This window comes from Rhinolophus sinicus, chromosome 1 (genome assembly GCF_057876585.1).
Source record: "Rhinolophus sinicus isolate RSI-liver-muscle chromosome 1, RSI-T2T, whole genome shotgun sequence".
NCBI lineage: Eukaryota > Metazoa > Chordata > Mammalia > Chiroptera > Rhinolophidae > Rhinolophus > Rhinolophus sinicus.
The window spans coordinates 25,120,188-25,144,741 of record NC_142501.1 but is presented as its reverse complement, the minus strand read 5'-3'; the positions used below and the strand labels follow the sequence as shown (position 1 = coordinate 25,144,741).

The window sequence follows — 24,554 nt, the reverse complement described above, 5'->3', positions numbered from 1 at the left end:
ATTTAGTGCTAGTTTCTGGCACTGGTAGAAAATTGGGGTTGACGCCAGTACTGTTTACCCAGCAGGCATTATGAGTCCTGTGCCTGGAGCCTGTGAGCTTTCCAAAGGAAAATATTTTGTGCCTGATTTAGGGCCTTTGGAAATACTATTTAGGGCCTAAACATGATGTATGGCTCCAAAATTCGAAAAGAAAACTGCAAAACTGATTTAAATAAATGTTTGATTAAATGTTTACAAAAGGTTATATTATGCCAACTCCTTTACCTGTTTGTTTAGAAATCATAAATATTTCATTATGTGAAAACAGCTTATAGATTAGATCTCATTTTGCAAGAATTCTTGAATATGCACAGTAATTGCTGAACACCATAGCTAGTTATATATTAAGTAACTCAGAGCCAAAACTTTTAAAATTAAAAGGAGAAAAAGCCTTCTGAAATATTTGCAGTAAAAAATTATATTTATTGTGAGATGTGAGTACATCTTAATATGTTTGATATGATGTGTGGTGGGGCCTCCAAAGAGCGTCTATTGACATAACAAAACAAAAACAAAAAAAAAAAGAAGAAGAAGAAGAAGAAAAAGAAAACAATAAAGAAAGTAAAAGACTTAGAAATGTCCTGTTAGATGTTTCTAGAGACACTCATCTGATGAGCTGGCAAATGGCAGCTTTCCTAGCCTATCCTGAAAGAGTCATCCTCCTCTGTGGTGTGCACAGAGACTCAAGGTTCCAAGTGCATTTTAACCCCTAGGCTTTCAAGTTCCAGGTGTATGACTCTCTGTACAATATTGCAGTGTGTTCTTCTGCCAAGCTCTGCAAAGCTCCTTTACCTTAGAAGAGCTGCTGATGAATATAAGGGTTTGTGGGTAACACTGGAGTTGAGCGTGGTGTATGTTGGGGACTGTCAGTAACTTCAGGAAGGAGCTAAGAGTGAAATTCAAGGATTGCTTATTGCTGTGATGACTGATGAGTCATTTTATTCTTTGGGCAGGTGGGGGTGAATGGGAGACTGGTCTCTGTCCCTTACATGGGTGGGGACATGGAAATCAACATCTACGGTGCCATAATGTATGAGATCAGATTCAATCATCTTGGCCACATCTTCACATTTACTCCACAAATCAACGAGTTCCAGCTGCAGCTTAGCCCCAAGACCTTTGCTTCAAAGATGTATGGTCTCTGTGGTAAGAACATCTTCTCGATTCTCCCCCTTTTATATTTACAAACCTTCATTGCTCTGCTCTCAGGATTCTTGGATACTTATGTTTGTGGGTCTTGTAGCAAGATTCAGATGCTGGTGGGGATGGAGAATGACCAGGTTTCTGGCATCAATGTGTTGGCGCCCACAGCTAGTAACCTAGCTTTCCTGGTTTCTCCAGGGATCTGTGATGAGAATGGAGCCAATGACTTCATGCTGAGGGATGGCACGGTCACCACAGACTGGAAAACGCTCATCCAAGAATGGACTGTGCACCAGCCGGGGAAGACATGCCAGACCATTCCTGAGGAGCAGTGTCCTGTCTCCAGCGGCTCCCACTGCCAGGTCCTCCTCTCAGCACTGTTTGCTGAGTGCCACAAGGTCCTTGCTCCATCCACATTTCATGCCATCTGCCAGCAGGACAGTTGCCACCAGGAGCAAGTGTGTGATGTGATTGCCTCTTATGCTCACCTCTGTCGGACCAATGGGATCTGTGTTGACTGGAGGACAGATGATTTCTGTGGTGAGTGTCCATTAAGTACCCCTAAAAATTGTGAATACCAACTAATTTTGGGCTTGCTCAACTTCTCTGGGACTCAAAGACCAGAGAAGTTATCTTTGTTATCTCTGGATAACAAAGACCAAAATCCTGCATTTCTTATTACCTAGGATTCCAGTTAGGATCAAATAAGATGGTAGATGTATAAGCAATTTGAATGTAGAATTTCTGCGTAAAGGAAAGCATGATCATTTCTATTAGTATTTCTAGTATTCAGAAAAATATGACTTTAATGTATTATATATATACGGGTATCAGCAAAGTACAGAATACCCAGTCACATTGAATTTGAAATTCTACCAAGCTTTAGCAAAGCCTTCCAGAGTAGGTCATGCTTAAGCAGGATTTTGAACTGTGAGTGGAATTGTGTCATTTGAATACCAAGAAGCTGCTTACTTTCAAATACCACAGGATTGCTAGTGTGGGTATCTTCACGTGGCATTTATTTCTCTTTTGACATGTAGAGGATAGCAAAATGAATCAGATATACCTCCTGCCTTCAGAGGGCGCTGGAGTGTAAAACACGCTCAACTTCAACATTCTCAATTATCAACTCTAATCCCTTACCCTTTCTTTGGGGAAATCAATATGGACAAGAATCTTGGAGTCTCAGAGTTTGTCATCATAGAGCCCTCAGGAGCTCTAACCTGGGCCTAGAGGACTTGGGCATCCTAGTCCCAGCTCAGCTGGTGATGGCCTATTCTCTTAGTCTTTCTGGATCTCAATTTCTGCATCTTAGAATGAGATAGTTGAACTAGACAACGCCTAGTTTCTTTTGAGCTCTGGTTTTCTGAGTGGATGTGGACCATACTGCCTCCTTTCAATCTGCCTACAGATCAAGGGGCAAATTTTAGTTTCAGAGTTACTGAGAGCACCTTCTCTGCTTATGAATTCCTTTGTCTACCTCCTGGCTATTTATCGTGAATATATAGGAAAACCCTTGGTGCTCTAAATCCTTAGAGACCTTCTCTGCCACCTGTTTTGGTACCATCATAACACGAGGAAGGGGTTGAGCAGGGCCAGAGTGGGAGAAGTGAATCACCTTGTAGCTTCTCTCCCAAGGCAACTCTTCATAGCTGTGGATTCCTTATTTCATTTTAAGAGGACTTTTTAAGCATTAGATGTACATGTATTCAAAAGAAAGAACCACAAAACTTCCTAAGGGCACACAGGTTTATATCATCAGTTAGGATTAAATTTGGCTGCAAATAACAGAGAAATAAAATTCTGTCACACAGCCTATCAGAAGGAAGTGGTTTTAGCTGTTTTGGGGCCTTAAACTGGATTCTAGCTTTTTGATCTGGCCTCACTTGGGTGTGTTGTTCCTCATGATTTAAGATAGACCTCTAGTTGTCATATCCAGCTTCCAAGAAGCAACGTGGGGGAAAGATGGAAAAGTTGTCTTTTTAAAAAGGTTCCTGGAGGCTGCTGTAGGATTCTATACTTCCTCTTGCAGTTCATTGGTCAGAACTTTGTCACATGACTACATTTAGTTGTAAGGGGACTGGGAAATGTAGTTTTTATCCTGGGTGATCATATGCCCAGCTTAAAGGTCCGTTTCTTTGGAAGATGGGGAGAATGACAATTGGTAGAAACTAGCCATCTCTACCCTAGCAAATTTGTCAGATTATTAGCCACCTTGAATTAGCTGTGCTTCTGTTTCCCTCCGGTTGGTATGAGCCATCTAGAGTGACCACCTTCTCCATCTGCAGCTATGTCGTGCCCGCCATCCCTGGTGTACAACCACTGTGAACACGACTGCCCCCGGCACTGCGAGGGCAACTCGAGCTCCTGTGGAGACCATCCCTCCGAAGGCTGCTTCTGCCCCCCACACCAAGTCATGCTGGAAGGTAGCTGTGTCCCTGCAGAGGCCTGTACCCAGTGTGTTGGTGAGGATGGAGTCCAGCACCAGGTAGGAGCCCAGGCCTCTTAGCTCCCATGAGGCTGCTTCTCTCTGGGGTCGGTAGGATGAAGTGTTCACCAGGGATTAGCCCCTTCTGACTTTGGCAGCAGGGGTCAACTCATAAGAGGGTCATTGAAGGATAGGGAAGCAGTATGACACCGTGGCTTTGGAGTCAGATCTTGGTTCAAATCCTGAGTATGTCATGTATTGCTATGTGATCAAATACCAAACTGTTAATAACACTGTTCACAATACATTACTACCACTACTACTTTTATCATTATATTCATGTAAGTAGACTACTATAGGCATCCAGGAGGGGATGGGAAAATAATATTTCATATGGTGATGTCTACCACTATTAAGATACACATATATTATGTACTGTGCATTGTACTGAGTATTGTATTTCATTATCTCAACTTTTTTCAGAGTTGTGTTTACAAGATATTAAGTTACCTGTGGTCAAGAGTGTTTAAAGAACACTAGTTAAACACGTTTCTTTATTGCAGTACTCTTTAGAGGTTTTAATGTACTAATGTGTGTTACCAATATTTAAGAGGGTTTTTGCTTCGTATTTGACGGTGGAACTTGTACCTGTGATGGATGAGCGAGTATGTGTGCATGCATGTGTGCATGTGCTCACACAGCATGCCCTTGGGCTAGGATTCCACAGAACACACTGGATATCTTGCATCATCTCATAAATAATCACAAAACCTCTATGAGAAAACTAAGGCTTAGCGAGCTTAGGACCTTGCCCACGGGCAGTTTGTAAGTGATGGAGTTGGGAGCTGGACTCAGAATTGGAAGCTATGTCTGACTGCAAAGAGTTTGCTCTTTCTGTTATATGAAATTGCACTTTTGCTAGGTCTTTTTTGGGCTAATTTGCTTGGAAGTCATCAATTCTTTTATACCTGTAGGAGTTATTGAGCACATTTTGAAAGGAGCCTCTCCCATTTTGTTCTAAGATGGCAGTCATATGAAGCAGCTGCCTGTACCACAGTGTTACCCAAATGACTGGACAAAACCCCACACTCTTCTCCCTGATTTGCACAGCTCCTGGACTCCCGCTGGGCTCCAGCGATGTGTACCATTTATAGGTGGTGCTAGCACCCAGTAGTAGTTTCAGTTTGCTGGTAGTGGTAAGATACTCTCAGAGGAAGGCAGATATGGCCTCTACCCTCTTCCTTGGAGTTCTGTGATGAGTCAGCTCAAGTTTGCAAAGTGTTTTGGCTCCATGAGTGTCAGCTGCCTGCAGGGTGTCGAAAGCAGGAAACTTGTGAATTTTATCTTAGTGTCTCTATCCGTCTTTCCTTCATTCCTCCTGTCTGTCTGAGTCTATTTCCCCTTTCACTGTTCCCTCATCTTCAGTTCCACACATTGGAATATGCATTCGAGTCATATAAAAATGCTTCCAAATAGAGCTATATTTTTGACATAGAAACAGTCTTATAAATACATTTTAATATTAAGTCACATAAAATTAGTTAATCAAAAACCATGGAGGAAACACAGCCAGTTTTAGTTATTTTAGTTGTTTTAGATGGATGAAAACAAATATCTCATTCCAGCCACCTGCAACTGCAGATTTTGCTTTCAAGCCAGAGTAAGAATAAAAATCTAATATAAAGAATATTTCCATTAAATGATTTTTTTTTTTAAACTGAAAAATAAAGCCTAAAAAGCTTTTCTTCAGGGAAATAAAGCAGGGTATAAATCTCTTGTGGTAACTTTGGAAGGGCAAAATATTTACCAGTTTCCATAGCTCTTGTTTATTTTACTAAGTGCACGCTAATGATGTGAGCCTTTGTAGCCGGCTCAGAAGGGATCCAGAGCTGTGTACTGGCTGTCCGTCTCTCAGTGTTGGCGGGTAGAGGGGTGCTGTGCCGGGCAAGCACTGCTCAGCTCAGCAAGAGCTGTCTCCCTCACCCAGAAGCCTAGTGCCTGGAGCCTCCCTTTCTTCTCTGGTCTCTGATATTCTGGAACTGGCTCAGTGCTTATATGTTTCATTTGCATCTTCCCTCAAATCCTCAGCTGTGGAGCACGATGCCTTGCATATGTCCCTTCTCCGACCTTGGGCTTTGGGCTCTGACTACCATGTTCTCTATAGGCAGCTCTTTTGTCATCTTGATTTAATCTTTAATACGAGCCAGCTCTTAAACCTGTTCTCCTGTCTGAGGAATAGTCACACCCTGGTCCTGCTACCTAGTGGGTGACAGGGCGGCCTGGAATTAGCCTGTGCTGATGCAGGGGCGCCATCTGCTGGCCTACTTGCTGCATAACCCGGCATGTTAGGCCCCTGTAGAGCAGACCACTGGTGCTTTCAGAAGCTTAGCCTTAGCTAAAAACGGCTTTTTCAGGGGTCTTAGCTTCTGTCCCCTGCCTAGCGTGGGCCTCATTAAAGCTTCCTGGGAAAATGGAAATCCCTGGAGGAGAAGGTTTAGCACTTGTTTTGTCATCTATTGTGGTGTTACCCACTCAGGATAATTGGAAAGTTGTATTATTTATTCTTAAATTTAGATATCTGAAAGTCTACAAAAAAGACACTCTTTTAAAAGTCTCTTTAAAAAGAGAAAAAAAAAGCCCAAAACATATGAAAACTATGACCCTCTCCTTTCAGATGAGAATCATAGTTTTAATATGTTTTGGGCATCACTTTTGCCTTTTGAAAGTCTAAATATAGCCCCCCCGGCCCTCCTCCCCCAAATTTGCCATTTTCTTGGCGTCACCATCAGTGTAAAAGAGCAGGAAAGAGGCAGGGCAGAGGCCTGAGGAAATGTGAGACGTCTCCCCAACCCTGCCAGTCTCGCTGATCCTACCTCCTCTGAGGCCAGTACCCTGGGCCCCTCCCTGGGTCTTCCCAGCCCCTTGGAGGAACGCTGGAATAACAGCTCCTGCAGCCTATCTTCTGGTTTCCTGTTCCTGGTCCCTCCCTTCTCCATCTTGCTGCCTTCTCCCTGTGGGCCCTTATTTAACACTCTTCTCTCGGAGGCAGGGTCCTGCTTACAAAGCTCAGGGCTGCACCCCACCTCCCAAGTTAAGCACAACCTCCCCAAGAAGACAGGGAAGGCCTCTACCATTGTCCCCTTGCCCACAGGGACACTCCTTCCTCTGTTCACCACCTGGAATTCCTTCTCCTGTCCCATGAGCCCAGGCCCTTCCTGCCCTTCACGGGCGCACCTTCAGGAGGGCTCTCTCAGCACCCTAGCCCTGGCGAACTTTCTTCATCCTCCTGTGGCCCTTTTATTTTTTCATTTTAAAAAACAGTTTTATGGAGGTATAGTGTACATATAATAAGCAGCACCTATTTAAAGTGTACAGTTTGATGAATTTTGACATATGCATACTCCTGTAAAACCACCACCGCTATGAGGACAATGAATATTCCCATCACCCTCAAAAATTTCCGTATGTCCCTTTTTAATACCCCCCCCGCCCCGTCCCCATATCCCATACCCAGGCAACCACTGGTCTGCTTTCTGTCATTATAGATTCGTATACATTATATGGAATTTTATATAAATAGAATCATGTAGTATACACTCCTTTTTGGCCTGGCTTCTTTCACTCAGCATAATGCTTTTGAGATCCATCCATCCATCCCTCCGTATGTGTTGTATGTTTTGATGGTTTGTTTTTATGGCTGAGTAGTATTCCATGGTGTGGATGTATCACAATTTATTTATTTCATTCAACTTTTCACGGAATCTTATTTCCTCAACTTGACTGTCAGCCATTCAAGGGCTGTGACAGTGTGTATTCAGTGCCTGTCACTCCCACAGCCCCAGCACTGTGACCCACTGTGACTAACGACATGAGGCAGGTGTAGCACAGAGAGCACATGGTATCTGGGGGCAGAATGCCAGGTTCAAATCCTGGATGTGCCACGTGGACACGTCTCTTCTCTGGGCCTCAATATCATCACTTGTACAGGTAGATAATAAGAGGACTTACCTGATGGGGTTATTCTAAGAAATAGAAAGTGAATAAATGTAAAGTCCTTAGAAAAATATCTTGGAACATATTGAATGCTAATTGTTACCGGGAGGCAGCTAAATACAGTGTTAAAAGGATGGGTTTGGGGTTCGAATCCTAGCTTTGCCGCTGTGACGGTGGGACCTTAAGCAAGAGCTTCAGTTTTCTCGTTGGATAAGGGGGGATACTACTAAAACTGTTGTCACCAGGGGGTTGCAGTGAGGATTAAATGACTAATTTATATAAAGCCCTTAAAACAGCAGCACACAGCAGATGCTCTTCACATGTTGGCTGTTATTTACTGAGTGAGTGGGAGGTGTCAGGGGAGGGTCAGAGGGTTTAGTCCTGAAGCAGGAGGGGCAGCGTGGGGGAAGGGTGCTTTACTCAGAGATCTCTGATCTTCCTTCTCAGAGGGCTGATTGCTGACCATGGAAGCAGGTGGAATAAGTGAGACTTTCTTGACCTGGGAACTTTGTAGAGGCCTTTGAGCTACTGAATAAGAATGTTTTATTCAGGGGCAGTTTAACTTGCATTTAATTTTAACTTGGAATTCAACTTGGCTGGGTCCAGAGGGAGACCTAGTCCTGGCGCTGCAGTCTCCACGTGTGCTAGTCATGGTCTCCCACTCCTCACAACAGCCCCGGGAGGCCGGCTTGAGTGCCCTCACTTCACAGGTGAGGAAACTGAGGCACGGCGGAGTGACGCCCACACTAGAGTTCAGGTCTCCCTGACTTATGCAGCAGGGCTGCGTGCACCTCTGAGAAAGTTGTTTTACCAACTGGGCGAGCCCCCATCTGAAACATTGTACTTGGGTTTCTGAAATCACTTCCAGGGCTCACAAAGTGACGATTCTCAGAGTTGGCTGTCATCCCCTCAACTTTTCCTGCCCATTGTCTTAAGTCGATTCCAGAAATAAATGGAATCGTTTCCCACGCTACATCCCAACTTCTCCTTTGGTTTGGGAAATGGTTAATGGTGTGATACAGGAATTCTCATTTTCTTGCTTTGGTTGGTTTAGCGTCACCATCCGTGAAGGCTGTAATGAAAGCTCCCATGTTTTCTAAAATCTGTAGTTTGTCGTTCCCCTGAGTTTACAAAGCAGGACGGGCTATCTTTCCGGGGGCCTCTGATCCTCCTCCAGCACTTTCTTTCTCAGAACCTGACACTGCCTTTCAACTTGAGTCTATTCACCTGTGCGGCCCTGACAGAGATGGGGCTCAGGGGAGGTCCAGCCAGAAGTGGGGGAACTGACTTTCGTGTATTTCAGGGCTTTGTGCCCCCGTGTCCTGGACTGCCCACCTGAACCTCCTTTTCCCTCAGTTCTTAGAAACCTGGGTCCCGGACCACCAGCCCTGCCAGATCTGCACATGCCTCGCGGGGCGGAAGGTCAACTGCACGTCACATCCCTGCCCCACGGCCAGAGGTGAGCCCCTCCTCCCCTGGCGCTCCTGCAGTAAGAAGAGCTCCCTGGAGGCCCTGTAGCCTCCAGATCTGAAGGTGGATTTCCTTGGCCTCGCCTGTGTTTCCTGGGCCAGCCCACCCTTCTCTCTCTTTCTGGGCTGGGGTCGCCGTGCTGCTCCTGGAGTAGCCGCTGTCATAGGCTAATCCTGTCTTCCTGTCCTGCGTGGCCCTCAGACTTAGAGTCTCCTGGAGGGCACATTCCAGGGCTCACAGGACACCCTGAGGAGACTCATTCCTCAGCGGTCCCACGGCCCCATGCCTCATGGCCTCCCACACAGGGCCTGTGCTGGTTTCAGTGGATGAGCGTCTGCATCATTTTAAATCCTGCTCCAGGCGGTACCGTTCCTTATTTCTCTAACATCTGTGGCATCCTTCTCCTCCAGCTCCCAAATGTGGCCTGTGTGAAGTGGCCCGTCTCCACCAGAATGCAGACCAGTGCTGCCCGGAGTACGAGTGTGGTATGTATCCCACCTTGGGCATTTCTCCAGGGCCCAGCCCCAGGTGAACGATGTGATGGGTGCTGCAAGGGGTATGTGGTCTCAGGTGCAGGCTGTGTGAAAGGAAGTGGGTAAGGGCTGACTGGATTTTCCAAAAAATGGAAAGAGCAACCTCTGGAAAATAGGATTGCTTCCTAGAAGAAATGCTGCAGTGAATCATTAAGTGTCAGGTTTGAAATCCTTAAAAAGGAATGGGGTAGTGACTGGTGGGGAGAAGGGGGGCGGTGCACAGAGGTTTACTGAAGAGAAAGGTATGCCAAAGTAACCCATTTTCCTTTTCCTTTCTGAGGATACTGTATAGATATAGAGAAGGCCGTGCACAGGGCACCTTGATTTCAGCAAGTTATTTGTCAAAGGGTCTCATCATAGGCTTGCAAACTGCATAGTGAGTAATGGGCTGAATAATGGAATAATGAAATGAATCCAGAGCTGATGGAATTATGCTTACCATGACAGGAAACCTCAGATGGATGCCTTGTCCCCATCCTGTCCAATGTGTTTATTAATTGTGTGGCTGAAGACATAAACCATGCTTGTAAAATTTGCAGTGATGCAGATCTTTGAGGGAGAGCAAATAGATCAAGCGATAGTCTAAGAATCTATATATAAAAAAAGAAATCTAAGAAATTTATTTATGCTCATGAAATTGATCAGGGATAAAGAGAAGTTCTGTGGGGACGAAGATCTGATTTGAGAACAGCTTGTGTAAAACAGGCCTGAGAATGTTAGTAGAGAGACTTGGAGGGATCCTTTAGTTCAAGCCTCTCATTTTATAGACATTATTAAGCTTCTACATTGTGCCAGGGATGTTGCCTTCATTATTTCATGACATCCTTAGACAGATTCTAGCAGGCAGAGTTCCCACCTTGCAGAAGATGAAACTGAGGTCTAGAGGGTTCAAGTGACTTGGCTGTGATCTGTCCTAGCAGATGATAAGAGTAATCAATATGGGCTTATCATATGCCCTGGATCCATCTATTATCTATCTATCATCTCTCTATCATTCATCTATCCATCCATTCTTATTACCTATCATCTATTTATTATCTATCTATCTATCTATCTATCTATCTATCTATCTATCTATCTATCTATCATCTATCATCTATCATGTACCTACCTGTCCCCTCTACCTCTATCTGTCTCCTTACTTCTATCCCATCATTACCATCTACCAAAAACAGTAGACGTCTGCATGCCTAGGAATGTAGGGTGCCACTCACAGGTAATTCAAAAGTGACTTTGCTGAACTCTGAGTGGACGTCTCACTTTCCTGGCCCTCAGTGTGTGACCTGGTGAGCTGTGACCTGCCCCCGGTGCCTCGCTGTGAAAGCGGCCTGCAGCCGACCCTGACCAATCCCGGCGAGTGCAGACCCAACTTCACCTGTGGTAAAGCCTCTGTGGATGAGGAGGGGGTGGTGCCGCCATTCTTTCTTGGCCAGGGAAGGTGTCCTGTGTTCTGGTTAGCTAAATCTGGGGTTGGGGTATGTCTGGAACGGAGCAGTTAAGGCCATACCTTGATTACATCCTCTAAGAATCCCCCCAGCTGCATGCTGTTGAAGGTGCACCAGCTGTGGGCACAGCTACAGGTGCTTCCCTCTTGGGCTACATTACGAGGCGGTTGGGTCTGAGATGAAGAAAGCTTCAGATGTAACCTTTATGTGCTCCCATCCTCCCACACAACACTGAGGGGGAGGGAATGTTCCCTTGTTTTGTCCTCATCATTGGATCTTATTCCCAAATTTATAGGTTCCCCCCCTTCTGTATGTTTATATATTTAATTGCTAAATACTACGCATATAATTTAAACATAGGGTTGGATTAAAGTAAGACATGTCAAGAAACTGAATTCGGTCTTACCTCCTGAGAATACCCGTTTTAAGTCAAGTGGAATTCTTGTCCTGTTGATTTAGAATCTCACTTGAGTTCCTGCATGTAAGACCTCGAGGGTCGGAGGACAATACTGAGTATTTGAAAGAGGTTGTGAATAGGCAAAGGACGCAGGGTGGGATTTGGCATGTATAAAATGAGATTGTGGATTTGACTGATTGCTGTCATTCTTTCCTTCAAACTTATTGGTGGACATAAAATTGAAGGGTATTGTTCTAGATACTGAGGTGGGGATAGGATCAAATAAGTTACCAATATATAGAAATGCTTACCAGCTCCTGGTGTGCCAAGCCTATTGTGTCTTAGAGATTCTACATCTGCTGTCTCTGAGAATCAATACCTGGAAGGGCCATACGCCTTGCAAATATGCATGGGAAGGTGATAAAATGGGGACTGAGCAGCCTTTACTTCATTAAAATTCCCAGCTTCACACTTCTCCTTTTGGTTAATGTTCTTATTTTTCTATAGACTAACTGCTGTTTGGTATCATTGAATATTCCGAAGTCCCTGAGCTGGGCTCATGTGCAGTTCTGATTTAATATTCTGGGTCTAGAGTTCCTTGGGTCCTTATACAATAGCTGAATACTTACAAACCCCGGCTGAGTGCAGCACTCAGTGTGGTAGGACTAGGGGGTCACCTGGTGCCGCCCCTCAGCCTGCAGGAAGGAGGAATGCGAAAGAGAGTCGCCACCCTCTTGCCCCCCACACCGGACGCCCACCCTTCGGAAGACCCAGTGCTGTGATGAGTATGAGTGTGCTTGCAACTGTGTCAACTCCACGGTGAGCTGCCCCCTGGGCTACCTGGCCTCGACCATCACCAATGACTGTGGCTGCACCACGACCACCTGCCTCCCCGACAAGGTAGGAGCTGCTCAGCTGTGGCTGGGACGTTGGCCAAACATCTGCTTCTCATGAAAGATTTGCCTTCATGCCCAGGCTTGGTGGGTGAACAGTCAGCATTCCATCTCAACCTAAATGGAAATTTAGTTAGCTCAGGAGGTATTTATAGAGAACCTACTGTGTACTTAGCATGGCTAGGTGCTGAGGTTGTAAACAAGGTATAAGTGTAAACAAGATACAAGGTTTGGTTCCTACCTTTAAAGAATTTATCTATAGGTTAGCTAAGGAAATAATATGACTGCATGGATTCTTTAGAGACTAGTTAGCATTCATTTGTTAATTGATATTCATCCATCCATCCATCCATCCACCCACCCATCCATCCTCCATCCAGTATTTACCAAGAAACTACCATGTTCTACCAGAACTGGTACTGTGTTACGTGCAATGGGAGAAATGTAAGATGCAGTCTACTTACAATCTTGCTAGTATATGTAAGACAATAGTCTATAAACTGAGTACAATAAAGTGCCGATGGATAGTACAGATATTAAATGCAAATAGCAGTCATAGGGGAGAGATCCACCAAGATGAGCTATTTTGAGCCAGAATTGCAGCAGGAAGACTTGAGCATAGTTGTAGTTGCTGGATTATTGGGGTGAGTCCTGCTGGAATGAATGCCAAAGAGAAGCCATTTACCTTTCCTTGTGGCTTGTTAGAGCAGACACTCATTTGCCTGGAATGCACTAGACCTCTGGTCCTCTTTGGATTCTCTTCCAGCTCAAGGTTTCTAAGCCCCCAGGTTCTGGGGAAGTGGGAGCAGGTCTAGGAGGCAGCGGTTGCTGCTTTTTATGTCTCTGTTCTTCCTCCTTTTCACCTCCCCCAAACTTGCCCTTTGTCTATTAATGTTTCTTATGAGTTTGTAATCTATAGCAGCCCCACCCCTATTTTTTATGCCTTTGATTTGTTGGAGAAACTGGGTCATTTGTTCTTTGGAGTGCCATGTGTTCTGAATTTGGCTGATCATTTCCTTATGGTTTTGCTTAGTGTGCTCCTCTATCCCCTGTATTTCCAGTAAGGTAGAGGTTAGACCTGAAAGATTAATGATGCTCACGTTAAATTTTGGGGGACAAGAATACAGCTTCCTGTCACCTTATTCCACGAGGCACATCATGTTCAGTTGCCCCCCTTATAAAGGTAAGACTGATTCCTCGGTTCAGGTGGTGTCAGCCTATTTCTCCCTCATGACGTGCCCCCATCAACCGTTTAACTAATAGTTTTAATATTCATTGATGTTTGCTCGCCTAAGATTCATTATGTCATTAGGAGTTGCAAAATGGTGACATTTCTCTACTTTTCTCAGGCTTGTGGATTTACTAGCTGGGATTCTTCTATAAGAACTTTCCTCCAACTGCTTTTGCTTACCCTGACATAGAATTACTTTAGGAATGGGAGGATAAATGCTTGATTCTTTTTGTTCACCAATTTTCAAAGCAATGAGTTGATGGTGACCAGATTTTTTTTGGTTTTTGTTTTAGTATCATTATGAACTCATGGATACTTATATATTTGATATGTTTTGATTCCTCCTAATGTTAATTAATTAATTATTAATTAGTCAAAATGTGTTATATTGGGTAAATGAAAGCCCCTTCTGGTTCTGGAGCCTTTTGACATGGCCTCATTACCCTTTGATTGCTTTCTTGCTTTCTAAAACAAGTAGTCCACGTTCCTCTTGGACATTTCCTGCCTCAGTCCTTGGATCAGCTATTTCAAAGATGTTTATTGCTGGTGGGTTGACATTGCCTCTTAACTTTTCTGGTGAACAGCGTTTGGAAACACATATTTTAAAAGAGGATGAAAACTTATAAGTTCATAGTGATATTTCTGATTCAAATTTGATCATAGGGTTTTACTTAACTTCTTTAATTTATACTTGTATCACTTCTAAGTTGAAAATCTGGGTTTCCTCATATAATTAGCATAATTACTTATTCGATTTACCTTACAATGTGCTTATAATGGTTTCAAAAATAGCAATACCAATAATAATAATAATAATAATAATAATAATTTAAGATTATGGAGAGAGGTTTAAGATTTCTTTGCAGTTCTCCTTTTCCTAAAAAAAAACCCATTAGTGATATATGGTCAAAATACTATAATGGGTTTTTAAAATGATTTGAAATACTTATTTTTCCTGTATGATTGTGCCACTGAAGTTAATCAGGTATTTCAATTTGATTTCCATTTTTAGAGGTTGCTCTTTTATTTCCTTCTTGATTTAATATGTTTCTTATATAAAACATATAAGTGATTCTAAAACCTAAGATGCTTTTCCAGAAGTCTTACCTCTATCCCATTTCCTGTACCTTGTTCCTTCTCTCTCTCCTATAATTTATAATTTTGATTAGTTTTTGGTATATTCTTCCATTTTTTCTTTTTGAAAATATACGTACATATATTTTTGTTGCTTCCCATTTCTCACAGAAAATGCAGCATATTATAAATTCTGTTTTGAATTTTTCTTTTTTCATTTAACAATATATGATAGAATAATTCTTTGTCAATATATAGAGATCTGCCTTATCCCTTTTGACAACTGCATGGTACTCCTTTGCTTGGATGCACCTTAGTTTATTCAACAAGTCCTCCATTGATGACATCTGAGTTGCTTCAATCTTTCGCTATTACTAATAATGCTATAACAAATAGTCTAGTGCATCTGTCATTGTGAATTTTTGCCAGTGTGTTTTTGGGATAAATTCCTAGAAGTGAGATTCTGAGTCAAATGGTCAATACACACATACTTTTGCTAGCTATTACTAAATTCTCCATAGGAGTGGTACCATTTTCCAGCAGGCTTCTGAATAGAAGAACAAGTGTTCTCATTCAATGAGTTGTTATACAGATGCCAGAACACTGAGCAGGTATAGGATAATCATTTAAAAATATTTGTACTGCTATTATGTGAACGAGGGTGGAGAGCTGTTCATAGTTTTGGAGGTCAGATTTGGGATTAATTTCAAAACTTTCATTATGTTTCCTGATCAAACAGATCCCGTAGCACTTCACTCCTGCAAAATATCACATGCATCCCAGACTTTATATATTCTGATCCAAACAAACCTTTTCACACATCCCTTCCATAGCCTATAGTTCTTTCAAATAGGATCCCTTGGCTCTCAAAAATACCCCATATTCTGTGCCTCAGAGTCTTTGCTTGTTGTGTTCCTTGCCATTTGTGAGCCTCAAGGGACCACCTATTCCTGGCCCCTGTCCAATCCTCCCTTACCTTTACCCCACACCTAATGGGACAGAGGCTATATGTGGATAGGTTCCAAGTTCCAGTACATTACTGGGTCTGAGAATTAGGGTATAGCTTTCTGTGTGACATAGAAAGGAGTTAAATACAGTCAAGGCAGCGATGAAAGCAGATCAAGGCAGCCAGTGTGTTGTACCCAGCCCTGTGGGTCACGAAGGACTCAACCAGGGGCCGCTAGGGTAGATGGGGAATGGCTTTTCTAAGGCTGGTAGGCAGGGAAGAAAAGAGGGCAAAATCTTCCATGTGGGCAGAGACCACGGTGGTTTTATTTATGGCTATATTCTCAGCACCTAGAGAAGCTTCCATACATAGTAGGTACTTTCTAACCTCTTGTTTAAATGAACTGAATGCGTTCCCTCATGGAAAGCTTGTGTCCACAGGTTTGTGTCCACCGAGGCACCGTCTACCCCATGGGCCAGTTCTGGGAGGAAGGCTGTGATGTGTGCACGTGCACCGACATGGAGGACGCCGTGATGGGCCTGCGTGTGGCCCAGTGTTCTCAGAAGCCTTGTGAAGAAAGCTGCCAGTTGGTAAGGGGCGCAGAGGGGCTGGGCACTGGGTAAGCAATCAGGCTAGGGAAGTAGGAGGGTATCCCAAGAAGGGGCAAGTGCAAGGCTGTGGTGAGGGGGAAGGAGAGGCATGGTGCTGGGTGAAAGAGAGAAGCATTAGGAAACAGTTGCAATGTCATCCTCCTGTGATGCAGTCCTTGACTAATGGTCATCCTGTTGTACGGGCTTGAGTCCAGAGGGCTGTGGAGTTGGTTTGAGCAGAGATGTGGATTAAATACCTAGAAAAGAAGACTTGATTTTTCCCGATCTCTTCCTTCTTTAGACATCACCTTCTATACCTAGAACAGACATGTGTTCTGAATTTTCTCAGATTGTCCCAGTTTCAATGTCCTATAGTGTTTTTACATACATTGGTGATTTTCCAGACCATGTTTATAATTTGAGGTATAGAAAACATGATCACTGTTCCCCCAATTCACTTTTTAATTCTTCTTATGGTGCCCTGCCTCTAAGGCTCCTATGTATTCTGGGGACTCTAATTCTTGCACATGTAAGACGGATCAGACCCTAGAAAAAGATAACAGTAATGTGCAGGGAAAATTGTGGGTCAAATTCTGCTTGCTGGTTTGATGTTCTTATTATTACTACTGCAGTATCATCAATAGTTAATGATGATAAAAGAAGAGTAACCAGTACATACATCTCGTGGTTGCTTTTGTAAATTTAACAGCAGAGAGGAGAGTGCTCTTGATGTGGTTTTAGAAATGTGTGGTTTGATGATGCAAGGGAAGACCTGTGAGTGAATCCAGAAATGGGGAGTCCATTCAGTTCATCTGTTCTCTACCTGCAATACTGGTACTGAGGAGGAGCGGAGTTGCTAGGCAACTTTGGGGGATGATGATGCTGTGGTATCCAGGCGTGTCTTTTGGGAATGCTAGGTTTTGGAAACTTGTTTTGGTCTCTATCTCCTCCCATAGGCCATGGGAGGCAATGGAAATAACTTGCTATCAAGTAAAGAGATTGCTGTTTAGAGGTCAATTTTATAAAATTGCCACCCAATACATTTTGTGTTTCAGTAGGGGGTTTCGATGGCAAAGAACAGAATCTACTCAAGCTATCTAAAATAAAACTCTCAGAAATGAAGTGCAGGATACATAAGTGGTCATACAGCATTTCTCTCCACTTGTACCATGAGCTCCCTGTGTCTCTTTCTCCAGCTCCTCATTGCAGGTCAACTTCTGGGAAGCAGTTTTGCTTACTCGTAAATTTCATTTGCACATGGCTTTATTGAATCTGGCTTCAACTCAACGTGACTTTTCAGATCCAGGGCTAATCCCTGTCCAATGGGACTTCCTCAATCTTTGTGTTCTGTAGATAAACTTCTCAAGAAGAAAATTGATGGGCTCAGTGCAGCCCATGGATTGGATCCTCTGTCCAGTCCCACTGTTGTGGAGCGTGCAGGACGTACGGTAGAAACTTGGCTTTCTAGAGACTGTTGGACCAGGAGAAGGGTCTGTGATGTATAGTTTGAACAGATATAAGCTAGAGGATTTGGAAGGGTGAGAGAAAAGAAAGAGAGATGAAAATACAGGATAAATCTGGTTGTGCAACAAGAAAATGGGCATGCTGGAGGTGGAGGGGACTCTTAGAAAGATGGCAGCCAGGAAATTTGGAGGCTAGGAGGACCTGAGCATGAAAGGTTGGTGGGGTTTTGGGCACAAGGCATCTGTCCTGGGAATCCTCCGTCACATTGACAGTATGTTTGCCCATGGCGGGAGGCAGCAGAAAATATGAAGAACACACAATTCCAGGTCACTCAGCACTCTTAGAGAGAGGCACAGGAGTGACGCTGGATCCCTAAAGGTATCGACGACTCTCTTCTGTGCTCCCTGAGTCTTTGTTTCTTTTGTGGCACTTTGTATATTCTGTCTCATAGTGAAGGGATTGTATCTTATATCTAGGATTGTATCATCCTAATTTGTTGGCTCCTCCGAAGTACTTGGTACAACACAGACGCAAATAAATGACTAGAATCTCAGCTGATAAGACTGGAGACAGCTCACTGGGCACCACTGTGACGTGGGTTGGGATGTAAGCAGGTCCCATGGAAGTGGTGTGAGGTGGAGCCAAGTCTCTGGAGTGTTCATGTTCCCCCAGAGAGAGGCACCAGCTAGAATGACAGCGAGTGTTGTGTGTACCTTCTGACTTGGCCCTGTGTGTACGTGTGCTTGGGGAGCAGAGCAGGCTTGGCATAGTCTCACCCATCCTGAACAGCTGTAGGCATTCCCTTCTCTCTTAGGGACAGAGATCCAAGATGAAGCCCAGTTTTGGTTTCTCTCGCATTGGATCCTGGGGCAACCACACACATCACTGTTTTGCTTATTCTGTGTACATTGCTTCTGAATTTTTGGTGGAGGGTTTCAATACAAATTCCTAAAGCTTTGGCCAGATTGGAGAACCTCCAAGAGGCAAGATGGACTCACAAACTTCCAGGATGCTGGTCTCCCTGTCAGGCTTTGTGGGGAAGGTTGTTCTCTATTGTTCTCTTATTTCACTGTGCCCATAAACTGCTAGGTAAATGTCAAGTAACTACCAGGGAAATCCCAACTCTGCACGTTAGTGAGAGGTTTTGGGATAAAGGTACTCATCTCACATGGGTAGTCAGCCCTCGTAGAGCAGAGACTAGATCCCAGGCATCCTGAATGTTCTTCTCCAGTCAACGAGGTGCCCTAGATTTGGCCATGGTAAAGATTATTAGGTCAGCTAGCTGCTGCTGAGTGAACTCTGGGCTGTGTTTAATAGCCCCTGGGCTTGATTTTGGTCTCAAAATGGAGGCTTTCAGAGGGCAGAGTTATGTCTCTTCAGCTGGTGTAACAACTAACTTAGTGACTCCATGGTTGATACTACTTGGCCTTTTCTTAGCATGATCCTGAGGTTGGTGGATGACAGAGATGCAAGTGTTCAGTCCAACTGTCTCTGCAAAACCTCCGGGCTCAGTATGCCTGTGGAGCAGATAAGCATACCTGTGTCTCTACTGCTGGCCTGGCTCCACTGTGTTCTTTGTGTTTTTCCAGGGCTTCACGTATGTCCTCCCTGAAGGCGAGTGCTGTGGAAGGTGCCTGCCATCTGCCTGTGAGGTGCTGATTGGCTCACCGCGAGGGGACTCTCAGTCTTACTGGAAGAATGTAGGTCTGGGCCCCAGGGTGGGTAGGAAGGAGGAGAGTGACCTTACCAGCCTGGTTTTCCATTCTGCAGCCCAGTGCTGGCCTTGGTTTCATCTGTAAAATCAGAGCTTACCCCCTGCCCTTTGCTTTCCCCACAGGGGTTAATCCTGCTGTTGGTTTCATCCAGAGGTCAGCTGGCCTTACCTTGCCCTTTGGGAACTAGTTCAGATTGCCTCAGACTTCCCATTTTGTGGATTTTGGGAGATGCCCAGTTCCCTCCCTAAGAGTTCTGTGAACTCCTGAGGGATTTACATTCTCCTGTTCACCTGTAAAGCTGCGGTCCTGCTTCCCCTGAGGGGTTGGAGTAGGGATGGCCTCAGCGCCTGCACATGCCGTGGGCCCACCACCCCATCAAACTCCACAGGCTGCACATGCTCTTCTGTACCACATCCACCCCGTCAGGGTCCTCCGACCTCTTCACTGATTTCCACTGGAGAAATTTATATCCCAGAGAGGCAAACAATATTTCTATTCCCCAAGTCCCAGAGCTACTTCTGCAACTCTGGCTATAGTCTTGCCACATTAGCAGCCCCCACTTGTCTTCTCCTTCTGAGCCCCAACGCCAGCCAACTTCCTTCTCCTAAAGCAGAGCAGGTAGCCGTCTCCTGTGGCCCTCAGGCTGTCACTTTGGATGCTTCTCAAGCCATTTTCTGAAACACTGAGGGTTCCTCCTGGGGAATATTAGTCCAGAGACCCGGATGGTAACAATTCCTTCACTCCGATTCATGAGGATGAAGTGGGGAGTTCTAGCCTCCAGGAGCCTCAGGAGGCAGGTGCTGTAAGAGTGTGAGGTGCATCTCTGGGCCCTCCCCTTCTGCGTTCTTCCAGCAAGATCTAAATGTGCTTTGTTTAGAAAGGAAGGTAAAGGGTTAACTGTCTGCCCTGACCCTGCGCACCTCCTACCCAGGCCCATCAGCCTGCTCCTCCTAGGTGACAACAGAATGACTCATTGAGGTTTTCCTCCTGGGTTTCCACTGCACCCCCCTTCTGATCCCTGTTGCCTGAGGATTTCCCTGCCCTGTGTCCCTCCTCTCCACCCTTTTTTTGTTCTTCTCCCCATTCATCCTGGGATTAGGCAGGGTTTAGCCCTCCTCCCCAGGGCCAGGTTCCAGCTCAGGTTACAGGTTGCTCCATCCTGGTGGGGGCTGATAGCTGGTCTCTTTGGGGCTCAGTATTCCTGCCTCCCTTCCCTCACCCCCAGTCCCTCATCTCCCTTCAGACCCACATCAGTGACTATAAAACTAAGGGGACTTGAGTTTCTCTCCCCCAACTCAAGTCTGCATCTTACCTATGAGAGTCGGTGTCAGCAATGGCTCTGCCACTGCTGCTGCTGCTGGGAACATGTCAGGGACAGGGTGGGGGTGGGGGGTGGGGGGGCATGAATCCTCTTGATGTGTCCAGTGGCCGGGCCTCAGCAGGGAAATAATCAGAGGGGAGAGGTCAGAGCTTGGGGCCAAGCCTGTAACGGGAAGCTTGGTCACGGTGAGTCAGAAGTCGCGGTGAAGAGAGTGGCTGTAAGGGTCTGGCATTTTCTGCTCCTCATCTGGGAAGAGGAGAAAGTGAGGAGCTGAGAGCAGCAGGTGAGGGCATGGAGTGGGCAGGGGGTGTGCAATGATTGATGCATCTGAAGCTGGCACATGTGGACGAACCTCCAGGCACAACCTCCACGGTGACTTCTCCGGTCATGCTCTGGACATGCTCAGTGCTCTTTGCCCCTGGAACCAACCCTGGGGGTCACACCAGCCATGCATAGCCCTAGAAGCTCAGGGACAGATTGCAGGGCTGCAGGGGTCGGACACCAGCACCGCAGTCTCTTGCTGTCTCCCTGTATGAATGGAAAGTATCTAGGCTCCCCATGGGCTGAGGTTCCCTCCTCACCTCTATGCCAACCCGTACTCCTGCGTCCTGGTCCCAGTGCCCTGGAGTCTCTGAGCTCAGCTCACAGCCAATGCTGAGTGGGGAAGGGAGCATCCCAAGCTTACCCTGTGGGTGGGACTTAGATGTTAAGCTGGGGCTCACCTCCAGGGCCCAAACCAGCTCCCTGAGGAAACAGCGCCCTCCCATTGGGACTTTGGCCCCAGCCTTGCCCACCTCTTGTGTTCTAACTACACAGGTTGGCTCTCACTGGGCCTCCCCAGGGAACCCCTGCCTCATCAATGAGTGCGTCCGAGTGAAGGATGAGGTCTTTGTGCAACAGAGGAACGTCTCCTGCCCCCAGCTGGATGTCCCCACCTGCCCCATGGGCTTCCAGCTGAGCTGTCAGACCTCAGAGTGTTGTCCCACCTGTCACTGCGGTAAGGCATGCCATCCAGGGGCCCACCTTTGAACCCCTCTTTCTACTAAGGGCTCCCGAATTCTTTGCCTTTTTAGCAACTCAAAGAAATAGGCAGAATCAAAATCTTCCCATCCGTTCCTACTGCTTTTGGGAAAGCAGATAAGATGAGAGAAATATAACCATTTGCTGAAGGTCCTCATTACTCAGTGATGGCTTTGTACCACTATCTCTTGTCACCCTCATGACAACCCTGTGAGACGGGTGCAGTTCTGACCTTCATTGGTTCATGGGAGTTCATGAGCTGTAGACCTGGGATTGGACCCAGGCTCCGCTGACTGTAGAGACTCCCTTCTCAATCCTTCTTGATCATTCGCTGTATTGCCTCTTCTGGGGAAAGTATTCCAACTTCCCAACCCTTAACTCCACCAACCAACCAACCAACAAACCAACAGCAAACAACAAACAACAACAAACTCCACACGTGCTTGAATTCTTTGTGTGATTTTATCTTGGGACTTCAAGTTCCCAGAGTAGAATTTCATTCTTTCATAAACCCAAACCTCCTCACACTCACCCTTACATGTGAATCACTTAAACACATGCCGTCCCCTAGAGGACACACACGGGTGTTCTCACTGAGGGCTGGGTGGAAACAGGCAGCCTGCCCTTCCTCCGCAGGCCTCGAGGAAGCGAGGCCACCGTGGGCTCTGGCAGTTGGACCCACAGTGTCCTGGGGTGGGGGTGGGCCAGGGGCCAGGAGGTGGAGGAGAGATGCTCAGGCCAGAGGAGAAGGCCCTGAATGGATCCTCTGCGTGTAGGATTTTGTCTGGACTCTCACACCCTGTATTTCTTTCTCCCCCCCAGAACCTGTGGAGGGCTGTGTGCTCAATGGCACCATCATTGGGGTGAGCTTCTGCCTTCTCCTCCAGGGCGAGTTGGGGGGGTGCAGGGATGGGGTTGCTCTGGGAAGGGTGGGCCACTCAGGATCATTCTAATGTGGAAATGAAAGAAAACTGGGAGACCTACCCCCAATGCACTTCCTATTGCCTCCAGGGCTTCCCAGATGTCTTGGAGCCCAGGCTGGGACGTCTTCTAACCCTCTAGTGCCTGGGCCTCCTGCCCACCACTTACCTCCTGGCCCAACCCCAGGAGCAAGCATTTCTTCTGCGTACAGAGAAGGGCTCTGAAGTCATTGTGCACATTTCAATCGGTCCCCCTCTCCCACCACCACAGCTCCCTCTCTGGCATGAAAGCCCTCACTCTTACCATTGCCCTACTTGAGGTGGGAAGGCAGGGAAGGGAGTAGGGCCAGTGGAGACAGCAAGAGCATCAGGGTGATGGCTCAGGGCACCCATGGGAGGCTGGGTCGTCTGTCACTCACAGGGCAGACAGCTTAGGGGGCTGAGGTGAGTGGGAGAGTCAGGGGGTCAGCCTGCTGGGAAGCCTGACCATGGTGCTTCTGCTTCCAGCCTGGGAAGAGTCTGATGATTGACGTGTGCACAACTTGCAACTGTACTGCCCACGTGGGGACCCTCTCTGTATTCGAGCTGGAGTGCAGGAAGACCACCTGCGAGGCCTGCCCCCAGGTAAGAGAGGGTCACTGAAGACCGAGGGGCTGGGTGATATTTGTGGGGCACAAGCTATGGGACCTCACCAGAGCTTTTAAATAAAGCTTTCATTATTTTCTGATTATGGACAATATTTGACAACTGTAACGAAGAGACTGAAAGTCATCCACCCAAATTGCGTTTCTCAGAAATAATTATAATTTAGTTTTATAAATTTTAAACATTTTCTTCCTACGTTTTGAAAATAAACACAACATTTGCAAGGCTCATGATACCATATCTACGGTTTCGTATTCTTCTTTACACATTTTAAGGAACATCACTACTTTGTTTGAAGACGTTAAAAATTAATTATTCAACAAATATTTATCAGACCCTTAATAGGTGCAGGGTTCTATACAATATTCCTTGGGATGGATATGCTTTTATTATTGGACATTTAGGGGGTTTAAAATATTTCACTGTGTTTTTGCCAGGTCACGATGACTACGTTTGCTCTGATTTCCTCCCAGGGGTGGCTTTTTAAGAGTAGTGGAGTCATCGTTTCTAGTTTGGTTAATGAAAACCGGCATTTTATTGTTTTATGACTCTTAGCCCCTTGCCCGGAACTGGGCCTTAATGCTCAGGAGGACCCCTTGGCTTCTTCCACAAGCTGCCCTCCATGCCTGGCACTCCCGCTGTTTTAGAAACTACAGTTGGTCAGATGAGTTTCCTGTGAGCGAGGTGCACAGAATTCAGTAATAATTTTCAGATGGCTTCAAGGGAGGGCTTTTTTCCTCCACTTAGCCAGACAGCAGGAGGGGTCTGGGGTGGAGTCTGGGGAGAAGACCTTTGTAAGAGGAGCAGCACAGAGCGCTGAGGGGGACGGGACGTCAGGAGGGGGTTGGGCACAAGGTCAAGGAACGCTCACGCAGGTGCTTCATAGGCTCCGTGTTCTTCATGGCACTTGGCAGAGTGTCATGCTTCAAATAGGGGCTTAATAAAATACATGTGAAGTAGACACAGCTATTTCTGATAGAATGGCTTCAAGAGAACATTCCTGCCTCCATTAAAACGAAGTTTTTGCTATTTTTTTTTTAAAATCCCAATTTATGTTTCAAGGTTTTGGGTACAGCGGGTGTGTGTGTGTGTGTGTGTGTGTGTGTGTGTGTGTGTGTGTGTAACAACCCCCTAGAATAGAACTGGGCTTAAATACGGAATGAAACAGTGCCGTCTGGAGTTTGTGGCTTCCCTTTCACTTTGGATGCCCATTGAACTACTGTCAGGGCAGGAAGGGTCCACGACAACGCTGTGTTGCGGAAGAGGGAGGCTGTAGCCGGCTTTCTA

General features: G+C 45.8%; 1 protein-coding gene across 1 annotated transcript in view; it reads left to right on the top strand.

Annotated features, from left to right (window-relative positions):
* The window catches only part of VWF (von Willebrand factor), a 131,562-nt gene that overhangs the window by 95,796 nt on the left and 11,212 nt on the right, over positions 1 to 24,554 (top strand). The window contains exons 36-47 of the mRNA XM_019754370.3: positions 993 to 1,185; positions 1,381 to 1,722; positions 3,471 to 3,670; positions 8,960 to 9,062; positions 9,484 to 9,558; positions 10,882 to 10,986; positions 12,143 to 12,348; positions 16,033 to 16,182; positions 19,236 to 19,346; positions 21,499 to 21,679; positions 22,525 to 22,565; positions 23,130 to 23,246. Of these exons, the coding sequence (XP_019609929.3) occupies positions 993 to 1,185; positions 1,381 to 1,722; positions 3,471 to 3,670; positions 8,960 to 9,062; positions 9,484 to 9,558; positions 10,882 to 10,986; positions 12,143 to 12,348; positions 16,033 to 16,182; positions 19,236 to 19,346; positions 21,499 to 21,679; positions 22,525 to 22,565; positions 23,130 to 23,246 (1,824 nt within the window). The remainder of the gene's footprint in view (positions 1 to 992; positions 1,186 to 1,380; positions 1,723 to 3,470; positions 3,671 to 8,959; positions 9,063 to 9,483; positions 9,559 to 10,881; positions 10,987 to 12,142; positions 12,349 to 16,032; positions 16,183 to 19,235; positions 19,347 to 21,498; positions 21,680 to 22,524; positions 22,566 to 23,129; positions 23,247 to 24,554) is intronic.